Below are 24,548 nucleotides of genomic sequence, written 5' to 3'. Positions count from 1 at the left end.
TGTACGCACAGACGCACACCATTCTGCACATATACGCACAGACGCACACCATTCTGCACATATACGCAGACGCACACCATTCTGCACATATATGCACAGACGCACAACATTCTGCACACATACGCAGACGCACACCATTCTACACATACGCGCACAGACGTACACTATAATACACATACACGCACAGACGCACACTATTATACACATACGCGCACAGACGCACACTATTATACACATATAACACAGACGTACACTATAATACACATACACGCAGAGACGCACACTATTATACACATACGCGCACAGATGCACACTATTACACACATATAGCACAGACACACAAACATTATTTATATATCTATATATACATACACACACTCACAGGTGCACACATATAGCACAGCCGCACACCATTCTACACATACGCGCACAGACGCACACTATTATACACATATAGCACAGACGCACACTATTATACACATACGCGCACAGACGCACACTATTATACACATATAGCACAGACGCACACTATTACACACATATACCACAGACACACACACATTATTCATATATCTATATATACATACACACACTCACAGGTGCACACATTATATATATATATATATATATATATATATATATATATATATACACACACACACAGACACATACATACATATGCACAAAAGGACACTTCTATATACACATTTTTATACTTACCTGCATCCAGTGTGGTCCCACTAGCAGGTATACTGGCTGCTCTCTTCTTGGGGCCCTCCTGCATACTTGGGCCCCTGATGTTTCCCAGGCCTGCAGCCATGCACAGAGGTAGGGCCGATGAGAGGAGGTCAGCGCTGACCAGGCTCTCACCCTGCAGCTGCTCCTCCTCCTCAGCGCCGCTCTCCTGGCACCAGAGATCATGTTCTCTGCACTCTTCTTCCCTCCTCCACGGTCGTTGTCAGTCTGCTATCGGCACTCCTCTATTACTGTCTGCACTAGACAGAACTAGTTGAAAGAAGATCGCATACTGATAACAGCACGGAGGGGAACTTACTGCACAGCCAGCGGACCACAGAAAATGAGGTGGTGGGCCAGATTCGGCCCGCGGGCCTTGTGTTTGACACCTGTGATTTAGAATATGCAGCTCACTGCCCCTCTCTCTGCAGTAATCCCCCACCCTAGATCCCATACATGGTGATTGGTCTTTGAAGGTTCATGTTTCCAAAAAATAAATAAATAATATGAATGTAAAGAAATGAAATATAATTTAATTGAGAAAATGCACTTAAAAAGACTGAACATGTATCATAGGTAAAGCAAGAGCGCCCCCTGGTGGAGAAGGCTGAAAATAACATTCTTCTATTCTCAATCGCGTTGTTCGGCCCCATCAATCTGATATGAAAAAGAGGTTAAACACTGACATATCAAAAGTCCTGGGACAGGAACTAATATCATGTAGGACCCCCTGTAGGCCAACAAAGTGCAGCAACTCGATATGGCATCGACTCCACAAGTGGATGGAAGGTATCTGGATGGACGTTGAGCTGTCTGGATACCCTTCCCCCCATCCCAACAGATCTGTGGTATTTGTAGGTGCAGGATCTCAGGTGTGAATCGACCTCTCCACCACATCCCATAAATGCTTGATTGGGTCCTATAGAGTGAACCTACAGGCCGCACCATTCATAGGAACTCTCCAGAATGCTCCTCCAACCACTGCTGGACATCTTGGTCCTGATGGCACGGTGCATTTTCTTGCTGGAATATCCCATTACTGTAGGGGGACATGAAGTCCAGGAAGGGCTGCAAATAGTCACCAAGTACTGAGACGTAGCGGCCACCGGTCAATGATGTGTTCAGGTGGACTAGTGGACTCAACCCATGCCATGAGAAGTGCCAACTGGGGTCCATGGGGGAACATGATCCCTACTTTATCCCAAAATTGTTATTGTGACTCATTGGACCACGTCACATGTGCTAGTCCTCTAGGGTCCAGTTACAACCTCACAAGCCCAGGTGAGGTTGTAAGCCCAGCAAAGTCACCCGATTTTGTCACGTTGCTACAATGCTACAAATCGCATGTATGAGAAGCCCATGCTTTGCTAGGGGTTCCTTCACACATGCGATATTTTGTAGCATGCAACAATCCGACACAAAAACCTCGCAGGTCCGGCGATATGCCCGTAACATGTGAGGTTTTGTAGCCCATGTTTCTCTGTGCAGCCTTCCTCTCTGCTGCATTGCATCGCAGGTGTCTGGCAAATATGGGCGTCGTCCCATTCTCTCTGTTCCCTGAGTTTATATTCACTCTCTTCCAGCACTCCCAGGGTTAATAGCTTCTGGTCTCCTGTTCAGCTGATGCTCCTTTTCCAATTGCCGTCCTATGTAGCTGCCCTGGGCCTTTCAGACCTTGCTGCGGTGTTGTTGAGTTTTGTTCCCATCACGCCCTGTCTAGCCACGGCTTCAGCTGTTACCGTGCTACCTTGTGTTCAGTGTTCGGGTACTCTGTTGTTCCCGTTGTCCGCTTCTCTGTTTATCCTTTTCCGCTTCTTCCTCCTGTTGTTTCTTTACTCCCCGGTGTTGTTCTATCTTTGTCCTATAGGTGTTCTGGCCTGCCAGGGTAAGTCAGCACCTAGAGGAAGACCGTGGGGTCGTCCTTATCGGGACGAGTGCTCCGCTTGTAGGCAGGAGTCTCCCTCTCCTGATTATCAGTTCAGGGCAAGATACATTCCCTAGTTTCCATCTATGTACGGGGCTGTTCATCTGGTATCTTACCCCCCACACTGGGGTTGGCTGTCAGCCATGCTGGATTGGATCTTCACCTACCCAGTAGGTTGACACAGTGGTTCCACATCCACAGTCCTTACACCTTTTAAACTTTTCTTTTTCATATTTTTACTTTACATGATCGCCGTTATCCATTAGACAACAGCGATCATGTGACCGGGAACCGCAACACCCCGATCCCTGGTGACATCTCCCTGCTGATCTCATAACAAAAGCAGTCATGTATGCCAAAGTAGGCTTAGAAAGTGACCTGGGCGTGGCAGGTGAACAGTTTGTGAAGACTGGCAAGAAGAAATCGCAGGGACCAATCATAGGCAGCGCTCAGCTGCCATTCAATGGCTGAGCGATGCTTCTGATTGGTTGCAGCATTCAGGAGAGAGAAGAACACTGCCGGGGATGGGAGCGAAGAACTAGTCAGCGCTTCTAGGTGAGTTACCATTTTTTTGACTTTTTTATTTTTACAGCTAGGGATGATTTTCAGGAAGGAATTATATTTAAAGCCCTTCTCTGAAAATCACTGCCGTGGTTGTCGGCAGCCCATTGCTTTCAATGGGGCTGCAGAAGCGCGGGGAGTCACAGTGTTCAGTGATGAGGGGACTCCCTGCGGAGATGAAGAAATCCTCTTCCCCAGCTGTGCCAGAGGATTGTAATCTTCTCTGTTTGTTGTCAAAGTGGCCGCCACCAGCCCCATTGGCCACAAAGTGAAAACCCTGGATGTGACAGGAAGGAATCCTCTGCTGCAGTTGTCACAGCCACAGCAGGGGATAGCGGTGGCACCGCACTTTATGCGCGGATTTTGAACGCACCCAAGTGTGATTTTCCAAACGTGATGCCCGCTTCGGGCACAAGTAAATGTGCAACAAAAAACGCTCATCTGACTGAGGCCTAAATAAAGTATATATAACATCCAAAAAATAGTCCAGCACCGCACAATGTAAAGGGGCTATATACTGTCCAAATAATTGTCATCCAGCGTCCAGATATATTCTGCATACATTATGTAGAGAGATGAAACCCTTTTCTCTAAAGCACATTTTCAGTCCCTTTATATCCTATGTATTGTATATATTGTCCTCTTCTTCCAGAAAATAACCCCTCTGGAAGAAGGTATTTCAATGCACTTTGGATAGTCACCTCAGAGGTATCACTGGGCTTAGAGAATATTTTGGGATTTAGTAACATGTTATGTAAGGCTAAAAAAGACACAATTTAACCATTTCAGCCTATTATCCTGCAATTTTGATCTACAGAAAGGCAACGCCCTCACACCCCTTCCATGAAGTAGAAGTCATTTTTCCTCATTTTAGGGGAAAACACATAGTTATTAGGTCGCCTCTCAGCTGTCTTTTTCTAAACGAAATAACTCCAATTTCGATAAGCATTGTAGTCCCGTTACAATCTTTGAACCCACTTATTATCTGGGTGGTGGTTGATCAATTCAGCAAGATGTGTCATTTTTCTGCTTTGCCTAATGCTAAAAGATTGGCCAAGCTGTTCATAGGTCATGTTGTTAGGTTACACAGGGCACCATCTAATATAGTCTTTGACCGGGGTGTTCAGTTTGTATCGGGGTTTTACCATTTTGTCTGTTCCCAGATAGGTATACAGCTGTCATTCTCTTCTGCTTACCATCCAGAGACCAATGGTCAGACAGAGAGGTGTAACCAGAGTCTCGAACAGTACTTGCGGTGATTTCTTTCTTATCAAGAATTCTGGTCAGGGTATTAACCTCTAGCAGAATTTGATCTGAACAGTAGATCTTTAGAGTCAACGGCCACATCTCCTTTTTTTGCAATTATGGTTTCCATTTGTTTTTTGGTTTATTTGCTAAATCAATATCAGAGGTGCCCAAAATAATGAATTCTCGTCCAGCCTCGAGGCAGTTTGGAAGGAAGTCCAGAGAAATCTTAAAAGATCGGTAAAACGTTATAAGAGGGTGGCAGATGATTGTCGGTCAGAGGGTGTTGGTCTTCAGGTAGGTAATTTGGTCTGGTTGTCTACCAAGAACATCAAGCTTACACAACAGTCCTTTAAACTGGGTCCGCGTTTTATTGGTCCTGTTAAGATCACGGAGAACATTAACCTGCTGTCTTACAGATTGGACATTCTTAGCTCATTAAAAATTATTGGTGTTCCACATATCTTTATTTAAGAGCTTTGCTAATTCAGTAATTGGGTCATCCCCTCCTTCTCCAGTGTTGGTAGATGGGAATCTTCAATTCTAGTCTTTCCTGTAGTATATATCCTGTATCTGGCTTCTTTTTCTGTGAGTTACTTCTTTGAGCATGTTTTCTCACCTCTGTGATTTTATGTAGTATTTTATGTTAGATAGCGTAGGTTCTGGTGTACGTACGGCGGCCTTGTCGCAGCACGCCAGCTTACGTGTCTTGGGCCTAAATTACTAACACCCCCATTTATCAGTGAGTGTTTTCGTCACGGAACCTGATACAGAGCAAGGTCACTGGCGGCCGTTCCCATCCCTCACCGTGTTAACCCCCCCACGGTCCCACCCTACCCTACCTTCCCCCTCCCGTCTCGTTCCCCATACCTTCCGCATCCACCCCAAATATACGTTACTAGTTGTGTTACTATAATGTTGCAAATCCAAACCACATAGCAGCAGCCCATTAACACGCCAGGAGTGGGCGTGAGTGCTGAAGGGGCGGGCAGGGAGATGCCTCTTGCCCTGTCCTCCAGCCGCTATACCGTGGTCATCAGGCTGCCTAATCTTACACTAACTGTTTTTTACTTTTCCCATTGCAACAGTATTGATATTTTTGTTGTTGATATCAACTTGTTTTATTATAAAATGAATAAACAAATTTTGAACCATATCAGTGAGTGTTTTCTATGTGTGCGGTTTGCTATAGATGCTGGAGGAGCCCAGGATGGCATGCCAGTGTGGCACAATTATTTATGCAGGGCAATCCGCTGTTTAGTCAGTTGTGGTTGTACGCCTGTATGTGTGGGGCACCTATCTATGGCGGTCATCGTGCGGACTGGGTTTGTTAGCAGTCACCCCTCACCTACCCTGGGTTGAGTTGAGTGGCTGCTCAAGCCTGTCCTGTAGGATATATCCTGTATCTGACTTCTTTTTCTGTAAGTTACGTCTTTCAGCATTATTTCTCACCTCTGTGATTTTATGGAATCTTCAATTCGAGATCAGCCGCATCATTGATTTTTGTCAAGTCAGGAACGCATTACAGTATCTGGTGCATTGGCAAGGCTATGGTCCCGAAGGGAGGACTAAGGTTCCAGATGCTGAAGTCAATGCAGATCGGTTAGATAGAAACTCCCATAAAGGGAATCCTAATAGACCAAGTCCTAAGGGTCCAGTGACCCCTGTTTGGAGGGAAGGTACTCTCGCAGTGGCATCGTGGCATGTTGGCCACGATGCAGGGACAGACCAGTCACTCTGCAGGTCACTGGTTAACACGTTTTGCTGGGGCTGCTATTAGTACCTGTATGCTGGTATTCTGCCCAAGAGTCCTACCTGTGAGAGGGTTTTGGGTGTAGTTCCTTCTCTGTGCTACCTATTAGCAGGTGAGGAGGGCTTTATATTCCTACTCCTCCCCTTGTCCATTGCTGTTTATTCAGTTCAGTTGGAGACAGTTGTTGGAGCCTCTATCCTGGGTGCAAGCTATCTACCTTCAGATAACTGCTGTCTTTCTTTCCTTTTGCTTTGTTAGTGTTTGCACAGTTTCTTTGTGGTGTTTAGTGCCTCCCTACAGGTGCCTGTTCAGGGATAATCAGCTCCTAGATGAAGACTGTTGGACCGTCTTTACCAGGATGCTAACTCTGTGTTTAGGCAGGGGTTCCCCATCTTGTTGACTAGTAAGGGGCAAGTTTCTCCGTCTTCTATTGCCTGGAGTGATGCAGCCTTTCTCAGCATTATATTGTGTGTGCTTTTGCGGTTGTGTCATCGCCACCCTGCGTCTGTGTATTTTCCTGTATAATCCCTATAAGGCCCATAGGATTGCATTAGTTTATCCAATCCTATGCTGACAGTGTTGATTTGACTGCGTGAAAACTCGTGCAGCATGTCCTATATCTGTGCGGGCCTCGCATGTGCGGCTGTGCGCCAGCCATCACATCGCAGAGCGGAGAGCGAAGACACTGGATGGGTAAGTATGAGGTCAATGCCAGAACTACGTGAATCTCAAAGCGGGATTCCGTCCCGGCCGTGGACATGAGGCCTAAAAGGTTGTTAATATATTCAAAAGAATAGAGCCCAATACTGCCCCCTCTGGTACCTTACTAGTAAAGGTGATCCAATCAGAGTATATGCCATTAATATCCACACTGCTTTTCAATCATTGAGCCAGTTACTTACCCACTTACACACATTCTCACCCAGACTAAGCATTCTCATTTTATATACCAACCTTCTGTATGGTACAGTATCAAATGCTTTGGAAAAATCAAGGCATATGACATCCAGAGACTCTCCTCGGTCCAGTCTAGAACTTACTTCCTTAGAGAAGCTGAGATTGGTTTGACAGGATTGACCACTCTTATACCCATAGTGATAGGGAGTTATACAGCTATTTTCCTTGAGGCATTCCAGGATAGCATCTCTTAGAAACCCTTCAAACATTTCACCCACAACAGAAATTAGTCTTACCAGCCTATAGCTTCCTGGTTCACTTTTTAACCCCCTTTGAATATCGACATCATATTTGCTATGCACCAATTCAGTGGAACAGACCCCATCGCTATACAGTCCTTAAAGGGGCTCTGTCACTAAAAAAGAAAAATGCTATACTTATCTATTCCTCCCATATCAGTCAACTTACCAGATCTTCACTTCCCCTATCTTCTCCTGTCTCCTGCAGTCCGGGGGGGGGGGGGGGTCACTTCATCTCCAGCTGCCTGATTCCTCTCCTTCCTGTGAGGTTACATACATTTGGCTGGCAGTCTTCTGCCTGCCAACCAATGAACGTTACGTCACAGCTCACAGGCCACTGCCTATCTTCTTCAGAGATTGCTCAAGAGAGCTATCTCTAAAATAGATTACAATTCCTTCCTAGGCAGTGAAGCTACAGCACAGGGATGTGACCTTCACTGACCCAGCCGGAAGGAATTTGAGATATGCAGCCCTCATGACAAGCTGGTCCCAGCCTGCAGTGAGCTGACCTGGGGCAGTGGAGAAGCTCAACCAGGAGAAGATGTGATAAGGAGACAGACAGGGAATGAACAGGTAAGTTTAGATAATTTTTTTTTAACTGACAAAACCCCTTTAACTATAAGAAACAATGGTCTATTACATTACTTAATTCTTTTAGAACCCAGGGGTGTATGCCATAAGAATCCCATATTTTCTCTTTTGATCTTTTTAAGGCTGCTCTGCACTTCTTGGGTTAGACTGGTGATATTTAACAGAGAGTATATTTTATCACTCTGCATTTCATCTGACACTTTATTTTCCTGAGTGATATACTGGCGAAAAAACTGTTTAATAGATTTGCTTTCTGCTCAACACCCTCTACAATTTTTCCTACATTATTTTTAAAGGGCCAACACTTTCAGTATTAATCTTTTTACTAGAACAGTTTAAGGTTAGTTTTACTCTCTCTGGCAAGATCTGTCTCCATCTTTGCTGCTTTTTACATAGATTATTTTTTCCTTATAGATTTTTATTGCTTCTTCACTGCCTTCTTGTTTTAGTGGTTTAAATCAGGGGTTCCCAACTCCAGTCCTCAGGGACCACCAACCGATCATGTTTCAGGATTTCCTATGGTAAGAACACCTGTGGCAATGTCTGAGGCACTGACAATAAGTACATCACCTGTGCAACACTGAGGAAATCCTGAAAACATGACCTGTTGGGGTCCCTGAGGACTGGAGTTGGGGAGCACTGGTTTAAATGCTTTCTTTTTGTTGTTTCTTGCTCCCTCTTACAACTTTATTTAGCCGCATTGGTTTTCTCCCACTACCAATCCTTTTCTTTCTGTATGAATCGCTCACACCGAGTATTTAAGATTCTTTTAAAAATTTCCCATTTATTATCTTCACTACTAATTTTGAGGACATCTTTCCAGTCAATAACATTAAGGGCATCTGTAAGCCGATCAAGCAAAATACCCTATTGAAAGACAAATTTATTATGATATGGTCACTCTTTCCCAGGAGCCCCCCCCCCCCCCCCCCCGACTCGTACGCCTGTTATTCTGTTAGGTCTGTTGGTTAATATTAATTGCAAAATGGACGCCCTCCTAGTTGGGTCCAGCAAAAGTTCGGAAAGGTACTTATCTTTTAGCTAGTGAAAGAAACTTGCTACCTTTATGTGATCCGCAGGTTTCGGTCTTCTAGTTTACTTGTACGTCCGGATAAAGTCCCCCATAATAATTACCTCATTTTGATTTGCAGCGTTATAATTTGTCTTAAGGTGCGTTTAGGCGTAACGACGATCGTTCAAAATGAAAGGGAATGATAATCATTCGGTTTAAATGCGAGCCAACGACTGAACAAGAATCATAAACTTTTCATTCGCTGTTCAGTTTCAGCCAGCATAAAAATCATTGTTCGCTCATTCACTTTTTGGGTTTAAACATTGTAATGAGTTAGCGGTGACATCGCTCCAACAAGAATCGAGGCATCAGTAATAGGGATTAAGTGGATTCTGTCATATTTGGTGAATTACAGCAAACCCCCATGAGGATTTTATTGTTTACCATCCACCCATGTATTTCCACACATAGAATAACAATTAACATAAAGACAAGCTCCTCCCCTTTTCAAGTCTTCAAAATAAATAAAATAACCTTGTTGTTTGTATAGCACCAACTTATTCACAGTGCTTTCAGGTTTATTTATTAATTACCCACCCCCCACCAAGCTGTGTCAAACTTGGGGCCGGCTACCTGAACCTCGTGATGATCGATCTTGCAACCTTCAGATCGTGAGCGAGAGCTTAGGACTGCATTTCTACTGCCTTAACACTCTGCACCACACGAGCTCTGAAAAAGTTTATTTGTGCAGCGCCAACTTATTCTGCAGTGCTTTAAGGTAATTTATACAATCTCATTTGAACAGACTAACCCTGTAAATTCATCGCCCAGCTTACACCCAACCAGGTCTCAGTTATTCCCACTATGTCGTAGTTTCTTAGATATTATTTACAAATTCATCAACTTTATGGGTCAGACTTCTATCATTAGTCACCATGCAGAGCCAGGAAGACAAGTGAGATCCTTGTATAAATGTACTTTATTGATAGATTTAATTAACAAAAGGTCAGTAAGCAGAAAATACTGTAAGATGGATTTATTTCAGACCCGCACAGTAGCAGCGCTTACATTGTCCTCCTGTTTACAGTTTTAGCAAGGTTTAATTTGACTGACATCGTTTTCTGCGACAAGTTAGATTACGTCATTCAAAAGTTATTTTGCTCTTCTCTTCACATAACAGAAGCCATTGTAAAGCAATTTAAAGTGCAAACAAACTGCAGCACAGAAAGTTATCATAACAGGTAAATCAAGTAAAGCTTTGCAGCATCTGTACTTGTTCACACAGTGATAATTATTCCCATTTTGTAGGCAAAACAACATCTCAGCAAGCCTATACATCCATACAATAAACTGGTTAGTGCATCTATATAGACACATGGGTGGCTGAGAGGACATCTAGGGGCATATGGAGACCGGATGGTATTCGTCCACTTTTTCTTTTCATTGAAGCGTATGGAGAATTCTGTGGCTGAGAATTTGCAAATGGTGATCAGGTATTATTAGGATGTGGCTGTACAGTGGTGATGAATTTTACTGGTCGGCCCTAGGCACTCCATTCCAGTACGGCATATAGTATGGGATATAATGGGGTTTGACTTCCATTAACCAGATCTATTGCTTCTGTCAAACAACCATTCCCAAAGATGGCAGCTACATGGGTGAATTTCTTTGCACTGATGTATGGAGTGACCCGAAAACATGGCGGCCGTCCATGAAAACTCTGTGTCCATGTTTGTAGAAGTCTTCATGCACTCCTGAACACGACTCACTGTTAGTGACCAGAGCTGCCCCCGTCCTGCCCAACCTGAGCTTGTTCCTTCACAGCAGACACATAATACAACTATATGTCGTGTACAACAAGCCGATGTGCAGCTTCCTATATAAAGATAATTCAGTACAATTCGCACATCCTTGATGTAAATATCTGCTGCACAATGATGGCTTACTGACCCCTCATTAGTCTCATGGTCTACTGGCATCACTATCAGGGGTCCCCAAGTAACCCAACCCCCACTCACCCTCTTCACGCAGGAACGTAAGGTGCAGGGAGCGTTGTTTCCCTGTATTGTAGATGTGACATGACTAATCCATGCAGAGCGGCCAGCGGGGGGCGCTTCTGAGCTGTATCTTGTATGGGGTCTGCAGTGTGAGGACTGGAGGGATGAAGAACTATTCTTTAGTCTATTTACAGCAGACATCTCCCTGTAATATGGAAGAACGGATAACTGTGCCTTACATCAGATACATCTGTTACCTGTGCGGTGTGACGTCTCCTGCGCTGATATCACGTTGTACAAACACAAAACAATCCACTAAATTACATCAAATCATGAAATACAATAAAATGTAACCGAAATCCTTACTGAAAATATGAAGAGCCTGAAATAAAGCGATATAATGTTATATAAGCCGATCCTGTCCTCCATGTTATAAGCTGTAAGGCACTTTTATTGTAAATTAGTGTAAGATAGTGAAAACTGTAAAGCCTGAACCCCGAAACCTTATTGTAATTATCAAGGAAATGTAAAGGAAACATCAGCAGAACGTGAGACGTCTGATCAGAAGAGAACCGGCCGGATAACAAATGTATCACAAATGTCACTTACTATTGGATCCTCTTAATAGTTCTCCCAGGAAAGCTGATCTCCCGGGTCCGACCACTGAAACTACCGCTGATCAGTCATTATCGCTGGGGACCGGCTGGTGGGCACACATTCCCCGCAGCGGCTCTTTCCAGCAGCTTTCCTTTATGGCTGATAAAGGGGCATCTCAAGTAAGAGCCGTGGAGTCAGTAAGCCGAACCTCTGACTCCTTCATAAATGGCTCATGTATAATAAATAGTAATACATGTCATGCAGTAAATGGTGACATCAGGATTATTGTACGCTAATATATAACATTTTTATTTGGAGTTGAAGCGGGCATATTTTTATTGACTTCACCAAAAACCTGACGTGTTCTCCACGGCCCTAAGGGGCCGCCTTCTATGACATCCATATGTTCTAGCAGAGCAGATGGTCAAAGGTTGTCAAGTTGGGACAACCCCTTTAAGTCAGCCTCTTTAAAAAGCTTTCCACACACAGAAATTACCCCTCCTTCTGATATGTCCTCACAGCGAAACAGATAAAGGTCCATTTACACACACAGATGATTGCTAAAAATTCGTCAGAAACTGACAGTTGTGAGCGATCATTTTGTATTAGCTACTAATGGGTTAATCAGTCCATTAGAGAACAAGTAGCTTCATTTGCATGTGTATGATAGAAGGTAAGGCTTGAGGGACAGTTAGGAGGGAAAGCCTCATGGGATGTGGGAGCTTTATGTACATGATGGATGGATGATATGTCACCTTCTATGGAGCCTCATGTGATCTGGGAGCTTTATGTACATGATGGATGGATGATATGTCACCTTCTATGGAGCCTCATGGGATCTGGGAGCTTTATGCACATGATGGATGGATGATAGGTCACCTTCTATGGAGCCTCATGGGATCTGGGAGCTTTATGCACATGATGGATGGATGATAGGTCACCTTCTATGGAGCCTCATGGGATCTGGGAGCTTTATGTACATGATGGATGGATGATATGTCACCTTCTATGGAGCCTCATGGGATCTGGGAGCTTTATGCACATGATGGATGGATGATAGGTCACCTTCTATGGAGCCTCATGGGATCTGGGAGCTTTATGTACATGATGGATGGATGATATGTCACCTTCTATGGAGCCTCATGGGATCTGGGAGCTTTATGCACATGATGGATGGATGATAGGTCACCTTCTATGGAGCCTCATGGGATCTGGGAGCTTTATGCACATGATGGATGGATGATATGTCACCTTCTATGTAGCCTCATGGGATCTGGGAGCTTTATGTACATGATGGATGGATGATATGCCACCTTCTATGGAGCCTCATGGGATCTGGGAGCTTTATGTACATGATGGATGTATGATATGCCACCTTCTATGGAGCCTCATGGGATCTGGGAGCTTTATGCACATGATGGATGGATGATAGGTCACCTTCTATGGAGCCTCATGGGATCTGGGAGCTTTATGTACATGATGGATGGATGATATGTCACCTTCTATGGAGGAGGTTTTCTGGTTAACCATGATATGTTACAAAGGTCATTACTGGGTCAGATGAGATGGCACAGAGTGAGTTCTGCCCAGTGATGGACTGGTTGGCAGCAGCTAATGATTGGCTGAAGAGAAATGGCGGGAAATGCCTGTGGTTGTCAGGCAGAATCTGGTGGCCTGACAGTGGCTGGTGATTGGTCCAGAGGAACAGGCTGAGAGGAGCAACAGTGAGATATGGAGGTGCAGAGATGTGGGCCATCATCATCTGGAAAGGAAGCAGCATCCCGCCCTCCCTCCTTTAGGTTTGTCGCGGTGTAGTTAATGGGGGATTGTCGCCTGCATTAGGCAGGTGGGCAGGTTAACTTGGGGAGAGTTTGGTGGTGGTAAACTGGTGTCTGTAAGACAGAGTTTACATGAACTGTTATGGTTATTGATTGGTTAATAAAGTTGGGTCTGTAAAACAGAGTTTACAGCAAGTGTTATGGTTATTATTGGTTACATTTCTCCCCAATGTTTGTAACCCCGTTAATAAACACCGCGGCCTTCTTTATCCAATATTGGTGTCTGTGTCGGTTATTTATAAGAGTTTGGGAAGGTTTTAATAAAGCGTAAGATCCCATGTTATCAGCACTGCCCACGAGAATTCAGCCTGCGATCCTATGATGAATTTTATGCTGAGCTGAGCTCAGCGATGGACGAAAATTGCACAATGGGCACAAATTTACACACAGCAATTATCGCTCAAAAGGTGTATTTTGAGTAAATTAGGAGCGATCATCATTGTGTATATATGTACCTTAAGACCCAGATAGTAGGGACCTCCGGTGACACCCTGATGGCACATAGTGATTATTAGGAAGTCATCAGATGAATATTTCCATCAGTGTCCCATCATATCAATGACCCGTCAGGCGCCGGCTGGACACTCAGTGAACACTACAAATCCCAGCAGTAGAGTAACCTCTATGGGGAACAGAAGTGGCAGAACTTAGGAACTTCAACTCTCTTCAGCTTTGGTAGATGTTCCTGTGGGTGATATTGCCGGAGAGGCTGTTATATACGAGGATTCGGCTGAACAGACTGAGATTCTTGTATCCGGCAGGATCCTCTTATATCACACAAGGAAATAATGACAGATTTATAGGGGAGAAGTGTTGGATCCCAGAAGAAAACTTGTCCGGTTCTGTAATGAGAGAATAGTAGAGAACATTCCCATCAGAGGTCATTGTACGGGGCTAATAATACCCTAAATGATCAATAACCTTCTAGAACAGGAGACGATACAGTATAATATTACATGAGTGTTATTACAGCAGGAAGTAAGAGCCAACATATTGTAAAGGACCCGACGGCTCGGAGCAGCGCTGTATATAGCTTATATATAATGGGCAGAGCTGTAGATAGAATTATATCACATGCTTCGCACCGGTCCTGAGCTGTTATCACACTAAGTTGGTTTTCATTGGAAACTGTGAACAAGCTTGTCAGCAGACGCCTCCAACAGCTGAACTTCTATACTTCAGTCACAAACATACAGCGCTTTCCTGGATATCCTACGCAGCAGCACATTCCACATCTCATTACATGGTGGCAGCGCTTATATAAGACATTATCACTCACCGTTAGGCTCTGGCGGTATTATTAGACTCAGATGATGTTTCTGAAGCTGCAAAAATAGGAAATGATGTAAAAGCGACATTCCACATTAATGTTTTAAGCTAAAATATAAAGTTTAGAAACTTTGTAAATTCTTTGCTTTACAGTTTTTGTACAGATTGTTTGTTATTTTTCCTCATTCATGGATGGCAGAAAATCCTTCTGGTTTAGTTTTGTCCAGACAGCGATTATCTCCGTTCTGCGGACGGTCATGTGACTTCACATGCTCAGTATTTTCCTGACATCGGTGGGGAAATATCTGGCCGGCCGTGACTTTACCCAACAAATCGGCCAAGGCGGCTCCCATATTACAGTGATGTCCAAGGTGGAACAATACCTTTGGGCTAATATCACATGGGCAAGTGCGATATCGAGCCGTGAGTCACAGCCGATATCGCACTCGCCAACATGCAAGTTCACCGCAGATACGAGGCGTTTTTATATAAAAACCACCTTGCATCACATTGGGGAAGTAGCAATCCTCCGCCGTGGCTGACAGCTGTGGAGGATCGTGGAGTTTCTCCCATTGTTTTTAATGGGGGAGACCTGTTAACGCACGTTGCACGAAGGTGCCATCGGCCCCATTGAAACAATAGGAAAATGTGATAGGATGTGCTGCGATTTATTTTTTTCCTGCACTGCGATGCGGAAAAAAAAAAGAAAAACCATTCATGTGTATAACCCCATTTAAAAGAATGGGCTTCATATTTGTGCGTCTCACAAAGCACAAATTTCACACATTTTTCTTGGCTGTGTGAAAATGGCCTTAAACTGAGGATTATGATAAAATTTCACTTAAAGGGGTATTGTCATCTCAGTCAGCCCTGGCGGATATGGGAATACCCATCTGTATGCCGCGGCCAGAGATTAATCAGATTACAGTAACAGGATGGATGTCCGATGTCTTTCTGTATCTCTCATAGACGTGAATGGAAGCCAACAATACACTTCACTGTCTCCACAACTTGGGAGCCGCAGTCACAGCCGCTCTCATATCCATCATATACTGTCCTCCATACTCCATCACTAACAGCACATTAGTCATCGTCACCAATAGTGAGACCCCCCAGCGGAGCCGCAGACACAGAATACTCACTGCTGGCCGTCTTGTAGCCGGCTCTATTTCCTAAAACAAGAAGAGGAGATGAAATTAGGAAACCTGAAGAGTCCATTATAATTGGTGACAGATGAGAGGAATGCTGGGAACTATCCGCCAACTCTTATGGAAATGCCCGGTCACCCCCCCCCCCCCATGTTGGGGGACAGATGGGGCTTTTATTCATTAAGGATATTTTGTTGATTATCTTGATCCCGAGGAATGAAGTACAAACTAAGCCTGATGTGCGCACCGGGGTCTGAGGAGGGCAGATTTATCACAGTGGCTCATGGGTGAGAAATCCAGCTCATCTTTAGACTCCTTTGACGGACCTTATAACACTTATTTTGGCTTAAAGGGGTTTTATCATAAAATCTATACTGACATATTCTTTCCCAACCAGACTGCTTACGCCATCTTCTCCTCGCTGATCTTCTCCGGTCCCCGGAGTCACCTCACCTCCAGCCGGACGGATTCTCTTCTCCTAGTTATGAAGCCTGCATTCCTTGCATTCCTCTTCCTGCAGGTCAGTGAAGGTCACATCTCTGTGACTCAGAATTCACTGGCTAGGAAGGAATGCTGATCTATTGCAGAGACAGTACGCATGCGCGGTATCTGCAACAGCTCGGCACTCCCTGCTAGGCTGTGTACTAGTGAAGTAGCATACATTGCCTGGGGGGACTGCAGGAGATCAGAGAAGTTAAGCGAAGAGAAGATCTGGTAAGAAGACTGATGGGGGAGGAATAGGCGAGTGTAGAATTTTCTTATTTTTTTTACTGACAGAACCCCTTTAGGCAGAATTCTAGAAGACTTGGAGCGGTTTCGCCATCGGCATTCCACTGCGGCTCTCTCTCCCCATGGAGAGGAAAGAGGCCACAGCAGAAACGAAAAAAGAATTGACATGACGCGGAACTGAATTCCGCACCCTTATGTCCGTGTCCGCCCGCCTTTGCCGCAATGCATTGGCCGCAGCGTGTGCATGAGATTTTTGCAAAATCTCGTCCACTCTGCTGAATAATCCCGGGTTTAGGAGCCGCGGGTGGAGATTCCGCCCCGTATGAACCCAGCCTTAGGGTGCGTTTAGACGGAACGACTATCATTAAAAATCATATAAACAAACAAAAGTGAATGAGAATTGTTCAGTTTAAACACCAATAATTGAACAAAAAATCAGAGTCGTGCGCTTCTCATTCATCATTCAGTGTTAGCCGACATAAAATCATCGTCAGCTCGTTGGCTTCTCGTTGCAGTTAAACACGATCATTCATTATGTTTCACAGGAATGAGAAAACACTGAATGATAAGTGAAGGAGAAGTCCACGATTCCCAACGGTAATTTGTCTAAACAGACTTCCTGAGTGTGAACTGATGACGTCACCGGCTCGTCCGCTCTTGTAAATGAGAATCCCCATAACAGTCCATGAGGCCATTCACTAGGCTGATGTTTCACACAGACTGATGATCTACGTGAAATCCATCTGCTTGTTGTATTCTCATCCATTCCCACAGACTTGAATAGCGCACAATGTGAGGGATCCGTGAACATCATGGGCTTCTAAAGGGTTCTGCTCCCGGTTTTTCTTCAGCACCACATGTATCCGGCGGTGTGAATATAGCGCTATACTGATACTTACTTCTATATAGGAGAAATCCAACAACCGCAGCAACAAGAAGAGCGACGACCACCACAGCGACGACCACCGGTGTCACCCAGGAACTCGGAGGTTCTGGTTAGAAAACAGAAGGGTAACGATGAGCTGCGGATTATACTGAGAGCTTCATGTATCAGAGATCCACACGAGAGTCTCCCCCGCTGTAGTAACGACATACGTGTAGTGTAATAGTATCACATACATGTGCAGGATCTAGATTTATATTTATTCACACAACTCCCTCTTATGGCCCATTCACATGACTGTATTTTCCGGGACGACGTGTGAGGGGCGCTCAGACACATTATTCTAGTCACGGACACAACATAGAATATATGCAAGTTATTATACTTAAAGGCAATTTCAAATTCCAACGTCATAGGAGAATTTGGGAGTACAAATTTATGACCATGTTTGATACTATCCAAAAAAAAATTAATCTCGGAGGGGAGGGGGGGTTTGCTTCAGTGGAGAATATGAGCAGAGGTAACACGCTGGCCTGGTGACCCCCTAACACCAATTTAGAGGCCAGGCAACTTTCACCGACCTTGTCACTGGACTAGGTATTTACTGTTCTGCTCATCCCTTTCTGGTATTTATCTAAGTGGTTATTAATCACACCATGTCTGTGCCCTCCCATGTGATCATGTGTATCTATTTATATAATTGCATCTTCAGATCTGTTCCATTTGCCTGAGGAAGAACCCTGAGTAGGTTCGAAAGCTCGCTGTAACATCATGTTAAAGTAGTGTCTGCGCTCCAAGGAGGAGAAGTAAGAATACGTAATGAATAGTTTAAATATAAAGTGCAGATGGACTCATCTGGTGTGGGGGCTGTTGGATGACCTCACCTATGGTCCATGTAGGCAATCACAGAACTTCACAGACATATAATCCTGTCAAGGAAGATGGCCGGGAGAGCGTCAATGGAAATACCCGGGTTGTGGGACCTCGGTTGTAGACAGCAGGATAATCACAGGGTGAACATAGTTATAATTCACAAAGTGAGAAAAGAGAATCCAGCGCTGCTGTACGCTGTGTGGATACGGGGAGGAGTGGTAGTAATGGGTAAAAACAGGGATTTATCAGGTTTATGATGCTATTCTTTGAGCACTACTGTACATGTATCTCATGGGGTGTGAGGGGTTAAACTGTGACTGGTTTACTAGATCCTGAGTCAATAACATGTTCAACAAGAACAGATTCATTGGGATATACATACAGACGGGTCGGTCTTTAGCTTCACTCTGAATGTAACTTTGAATTACTTTACAATTGACTTTTCTTGTGTTCAGATAAGAGATCAGCCCTGTTTACACGTAAAGAGGATTGGCCAAAATTCGTTTAAAAAAACAGTTTTGAGCGATCATTTTGCATAACTACTAATAGGCACTAATGTCCATTAGCAGCTAATTAACATCATTTGCATGTTACTGAGCATTTGGGAGATGTATTTACAGAACAGCAGGCGGTCTGTTCTTCAATTACATGTCCTTTGCTCTGCTGAGAGCTGCCAGTTAATAACAATGTTATCAGCGCTGCCCGCGGAGAACACAGCCTGCGGTCCCTGCTATAAGCAGGTCTTCATGCTGAACTAAAAATCATTGTTTGGCTGAAAAGCAAAGGATGGTCGCATTTACACGCAACGATTATCACTCAAAAGGCATCATTTGAACGAATTTTGAGCGATAATCGTTACGTGTAAATGGGCCTTAGTGGGTTAAGATAAGATAACTTTCTGAATGATCTCACAATCAGGGTACAATGTGTCACATCTGTATGTCTAGAACTCAGGGGATTATCGGACCCCTAAAATGGGGGAGGGATCAGTAGTGGGACTATTTAGATGATTCACATTAATTGGGATGTCTGACCGCTGCATTGTCTCCTCGCAGGTCCTTCTCCCCCAACACCAGTCCTATCCTCCACATGTCATTACACACTGCTGCTGGTACCGTAACCATCAGTGCTGCTCTAGAAACATCCTTACTAATGATCAAAGCAGCCACAACAGATCCAGATAACATGTGCGGCAATACGACTGCTATGTCACAAAGCAGCCGGGGCGAGACGGAGGGTGACCCATGGGGCGAAGAGCAGGAAGTGATGCATTCTTCTGGCCATGTGACCAAGGGACAGAGCGGACCTCGGGGTATCTTTTAGATTTCGCCTCCAGTGGGTAATTTGTTTCTCTCCTGCCCATATAAAAAAGAATCTTTTTAGGTGACCAGACGGTCCTTTAAAGGGAACCCATCACCTCCGATCACCACAAATTAAGTTATTCCCTTTACTAAGATGCCGGCGATCGATCAATAGATTCTACAATTATATATCACAGTAGTGATCGCCAATCATGACATATTCCATAGTCTTCTGTCATCCAGCCAGTAAGGATACAACTCACCCCACACAATGTTCAGTGGCGCCCCCAGGCTGCTGTGATCCACATAACAGGAGTAACTGTCGTCCTCGCCGGGCATCACGTCCGCACTGACCCTGATCTGATAGGTGCCGTCAGGATTGGGGAGGACATGTGTGGTCTCATATGTGGGAACGTCGTCCACCCCGTTCTTCATCCACTTCACATCCACACGTCTGGGATGGAATCCGTACACCTGACAGTGAAGCATCAAGGTGCCATCTTTATGCTGACCGGATACCTTCACCGTTGGCCGAACTGAGAGGGAAATGAAGAATATAAGATGACAAGAATTAAGACGACGCATCTAAACATCTTCACTCGGTAAGAACGAGAGCCGACCCTCCAGTAGCCGGGCATATGAATAACATGCATGGGGGCAGTACTGAGTCACTTACATTCTGGGGACTCTTTCTTGTGTCAGGCCACATAGTACGTGTAGTGCACCAGACCTGTGTATGCTATATCTGTGTGCAGGTATAGTACTCAGCAGCGCCCCCCTCAGTATAAGGAGGGGTGTGAGTGGTTGTCCATCAGTACCTTCACCTGTGCGGTGGCTCCTCCATATAGCAGTCTGGCTGTCTGCATGTTGAGGGATGTGGTGCTTCTACCTGCCCTCTTGTATTAGTACATTGGTAATTATATGGCCGCTTCCTGTGATTGTGTTTGTTAATATATTCAGTGCCTATTAGACTGATGGACTTAATGCCGGCCCTGATAATCAGCCAGGACCTCATTAATACACTTGTGCTGCCGGCCCTGATGTTCAGCCCGGACCTCGTTAATACACTTGTGCTGCCGACCCTGATGTTCAGCCCAGACCTCGTTAATACACTTGTGCTGCTGGCTCTGATGTTCAGCCCGGACCTCGTTAATACACTTGTGCTGCCGGCCCTGATGTTCAGCCTGGACCTCGTTAATACACTTGTGCTGCCGGCCCTGATGTTCAGCCTGGACCTCGTTAATACACTTGTGCTGCCGGCCCTGATTGTAGCCTGTATTACTGCAAGACTCCTGTTCAGACTGTTGGGTACTGCGACTTGGCCCAGTGCAGCGTCAGCAGCCAGACTACCAGGACTATCTGGATGAGTAACGGCTTGGAGACCCTGCAGCAAGCACTGGATCCAGCTTGGAGGTGTCAGGGGTGCCGGACATAAACCACCAGTGGATGCAATTACCGAAAATATTAATTGCCAATAAAAAATAATTATGCCGAGGTGGGGCACGGGGCTGAATGGTGCCACCCTACCACCAAACTGCCAAGACCGACTCCCGAATGTCCAGCCAATGCTATTACAAGCAGCTTCTTCTCCCACACTGTCAGTAGTACCGGACACAAGGCGCTCTATGAAGAGGATAACGTCCTCCCCTCCCCCGTCTCCTGCACTAATACATGGGGGAAGAGTCGGGTTATCCTCTGCATAGATCGCACTGCGTCCTGCACTACTGACAGTGAGAAAGAAGTGGCTTGTAAGAATGGTGATGTCCAACCAGAGGTTTGGGGGTGGGACAATTACTAAATGGGGCCACAGAGGGGGCACTTATTTAGTGGGGGTGCTATTACTATGATGGATACTGAGAGGAGGGAGTAGCGACACAACAAGAAGAGTCTACAGAGAAATCTTCATGGCGATCTGAGCTCATATATAGGAAAGAAAAACTAAACCAGACGTCACCTATAACCACTGGAGGTAACCGCACTGTAATCACTATCACTGTGTAGAGCTGGGATCTGACTGGGTCTACTAGAGCTGAGCTGCTATGTCTGCTGGGTTCTACAACTTGTTTTCTAGAATAACATATAAAGTTTTATTTGGTAATGATTCAGAGTTCTGTAATGGGGCCCCATGAGTTCTGTAATACCCCTGACTATAGTAGGTCATGAGGGGCCCCATGAGTTCTGTAATACCCCTGACTACAGCAGGTCATGAGGGGCTCCTGGACTACCTGTACATTATTATGAAGGTGTCAGCAGCTAGAGCCCCAATATGAGGGGCGTCTGTTGGCTGTGCCTCACAACAAGGTGAACTGGTGACACAATACAGGAGGCAGCTGGCACTTTAATACAAGGGGCCTCAGAGTACAGCGCCGGAATATAAGAATGGTGACAGGTATTTTGTGGGGCGTCATTTCACCTTTTTGCCTAGAACAGAAGAAAAGTCAGAATGTGTCCCGGTCTTACAGCGACATCAGTTACAGTAAAGAGAGCATGGAGACGGTTCTGTTACTACCATAAAAGTAGAATAGCAGAATATCACATAATGCACCACCAGATGGCGCTATGATAGAGTCCGGCTGTATTCTGTTCTGATTGCGGGGAGGGGGGGGTCCGGACTGTAATATCGCTATATAATAAATACGCTACTAAACTAATATATAAATCACGCTGCAGCTCCATATCTAAGCCACAAGAGGCAGAAAAGAGCCTCATATCATAATCCACATTATCACACAGAGGACGGGCGGCTTATCCGGAGATCAGCGGTGCAGGAACAGGACGATGTCAGCACAGGAGGAATATTCTAAAGTTCATTGGAGGACATTTATAATGACAGTTCCTGGCATAAAAAAACTTGCAAATTTCTGCGCAAGTGGCGACTTTTTAGCTTTCGTGGAAAACCCCTTTAATAAGTTATACCAAATGTGTATCCATATGTATCCAAAATGGCGCTGTTACGGGGAAAAAAACATCTTGCTAAAACAAAGTCCTCGTACGGCGGCGTCCGTCGGGGAATACAAGTTATGGGTCTAGGAAGGTGGGAAGGAAAAGATCTGTGACTGTACCGAAGCTGAAAACCCGCTGCGTACAAAGACGTATGATGGCCGGAGCGCCACACATCACACATATATCACACACACACATATATCACACACACACATATATATCACACACATATCATATGTCACACACACATATATCACACATCACACATATATCACACAGATATACCCTATATCACACACACATATATCACACATCACACACATATATATCATATATCACACACACACATACGTCACATGATGATGAGCCTCACCTCTCCTCTCCAGCTCTTCTCTCCCGTTCTCCACATATTTCTTCAGCCAGTCTATACATTCATTTTCCAGATAATTCCTGTATATCTCCCCCTGTCGTACTTCCGGACTGTTCAGTCTCTGTGTGGTGATCAGCGCCTGGCTCATGGTGGCCGTGTATGTCCAGGTCTGTGTGTCCAGCGCCATGAACTCTCCTCCATCATATCTGTACTGATCATATCCTCTGATGCTGCCGTCATCATCCAGCTCACAGCCGTACATCAACTGAAAGGTATGGAAACCTGCAGACATCACAGAACATGTTATACAGAACACGTATGTAATGTACCGGTCATGTGTGCAGTGTATGTGTGTGACATGTAATATACAGGTGTATGACACATACTGTACATATTATATTCACAGGTCACTCATGTGATGTTATACGTGTCCTTCACATGTACTATATATAGTCTATAACACGGCTTATTAGCAGCCTGGTGCGAACACTTGTGTGCGAACTACAGTTCCCAGCATGCCCGCCAGCTACCTGTTGTTGTTCAGTGGGCTGAACACAGTATGTACCGCTACATCATCCCTAGTCATGTGACTGACAGACCAGCGTAATGGTGGACGGCTCCGCCCACATACAGCACCTGGGCAGGTAACCGTCATGTTCCCTATAACTGATAGATGTAATAGAGAAACAGAGGGAGGAAGGGGTTAATGCCCCCATATTTGCACCTCTCTGTACATTATTATATAACTGCCTCACCGGCTCCTTGTAGTCTGAGGTGGAGCGTAATACTGTAAGGAGACTTATTACATGCCCCGTCTCCTCACACCTATCACTGCGCATCGTACGCAGGAAATCTGCAGAATCATGGCGGCGATCACTAACTATAAGGGCCCGGAACTCGCTGCGGACGATCTGCGGTCACCACATACGGATCTGCGCTGCGCCTGGACCTACCGACTGATACAATAATGGTGGATCACATGTAGCGTCAGCGCCCGTCCTCACCGCCATATGGGCATCTGGGAAACGCACACGGTTTAGTCCAAAAAGTGGCTGATTACGTAGCGTCTCACTGACCCGCAGGCTATAAGGAGTTAAATGTAGTGAAGCCGTGCGAACGTTTCCGTGCGTTCCTTATTTTGTGGGATTGAAGCGCCGCGTTCTGTCCGTAAATACAGCGGATAATAACTGATACAATTATGTGTTTACGTTGCAGCCAATGGGTTTAGTTTCCGCTCGTCTCGCGGCGCGTTTATCTGGGATTTCCGTTTTTCTGTATTTAGTTCCAGAACTTTCCTGACATTTTATAAGGATTGCAGTAAATACAGACGCTGCTCATTTATAGCGTATTCTACCGTATATCACACATACGATGTAATAATGAGAATGTATCCTATAAAATGTGTTGTTTACACTTTCTGTGCGTTTTCCGCATACAAGAAATCTACCTGACAACGCCGGTGTGGGGGCGGGGCCTAAAAACAGCGCAAAATCCACAACACAAGCAGAGAACGGTGTGGGGGGTATTCTCACTGCGGAGATGCTTCCACGGACGTGTTGTGGGTTTTGTTATCCCGACACAAA

General features: G+C 45.0%; 1 protein-coding gene across 2 annotated transcripts in view; it reads right to left on the bottom strand.

Moving 5' to 3' along the window:
* Positions 1–9,978: 9,978 nt before the first annotated feature.
* The window catches only part of LOC136620523 (class I histocompatibility antigen, F10 alpha chain-like), a 35,658-nt gene continuing 21,088 nt past the window's right edge, over positions 9,979–24,548 (bottom strand). For both annotated transcript variants that reach the window (XM_066595358.1, XM_066595359.1), the window contains exons 3-8: positions 22,969–23,247; positions 19,916–20,188; positions 17,495–17,587; positions 15,861–15,890; positions 14,729–14,774; positions 9,979–14,291 (exon numbers count right to left, since the gene is read on the bottom strand). In XM_066595358.1, coding sequence (XP_066451455.1) covers positions 14,731–14,774; positions 15,861–15,890; positions 17,495–17,587; positions 19,916–20,188; positions 22,969–23,247 — 719 coding nt within the window. In that variant the 3' untranslated portion in view covers positions 9,979–14,291; positions 14,729–14,730. The remainder of the gene's footprint in view (positions 14,292–14,728; positions 14,775–15,860; positions 15,891–17,494; positions 17,588–19,915; positions 20,189–22,968; positions 23,248–24,548) is intronic.

This window comes from Eleutherodactylus coqui, chromosome 3 (genome assembly GCF_035609145.1).
Source record: "Eleutherodactylus coqui strain aEleCoq1 chromosome 3, aEleCoq1.hap1, whole genome shotgun sequence".
Classification (NCBI taxonomy): domain Eukaryota; kingdom Metazoa; phylum Chordata; class Amphibia; order Anura; family Eleutherodactylidae; genus Eleutherodactylus; species Eleutherodactylus coqui.
Note: the sequence above shows the minus strand (reverse complement) of the source record. Positions and strands in the feature narration are given on the sequence as shown.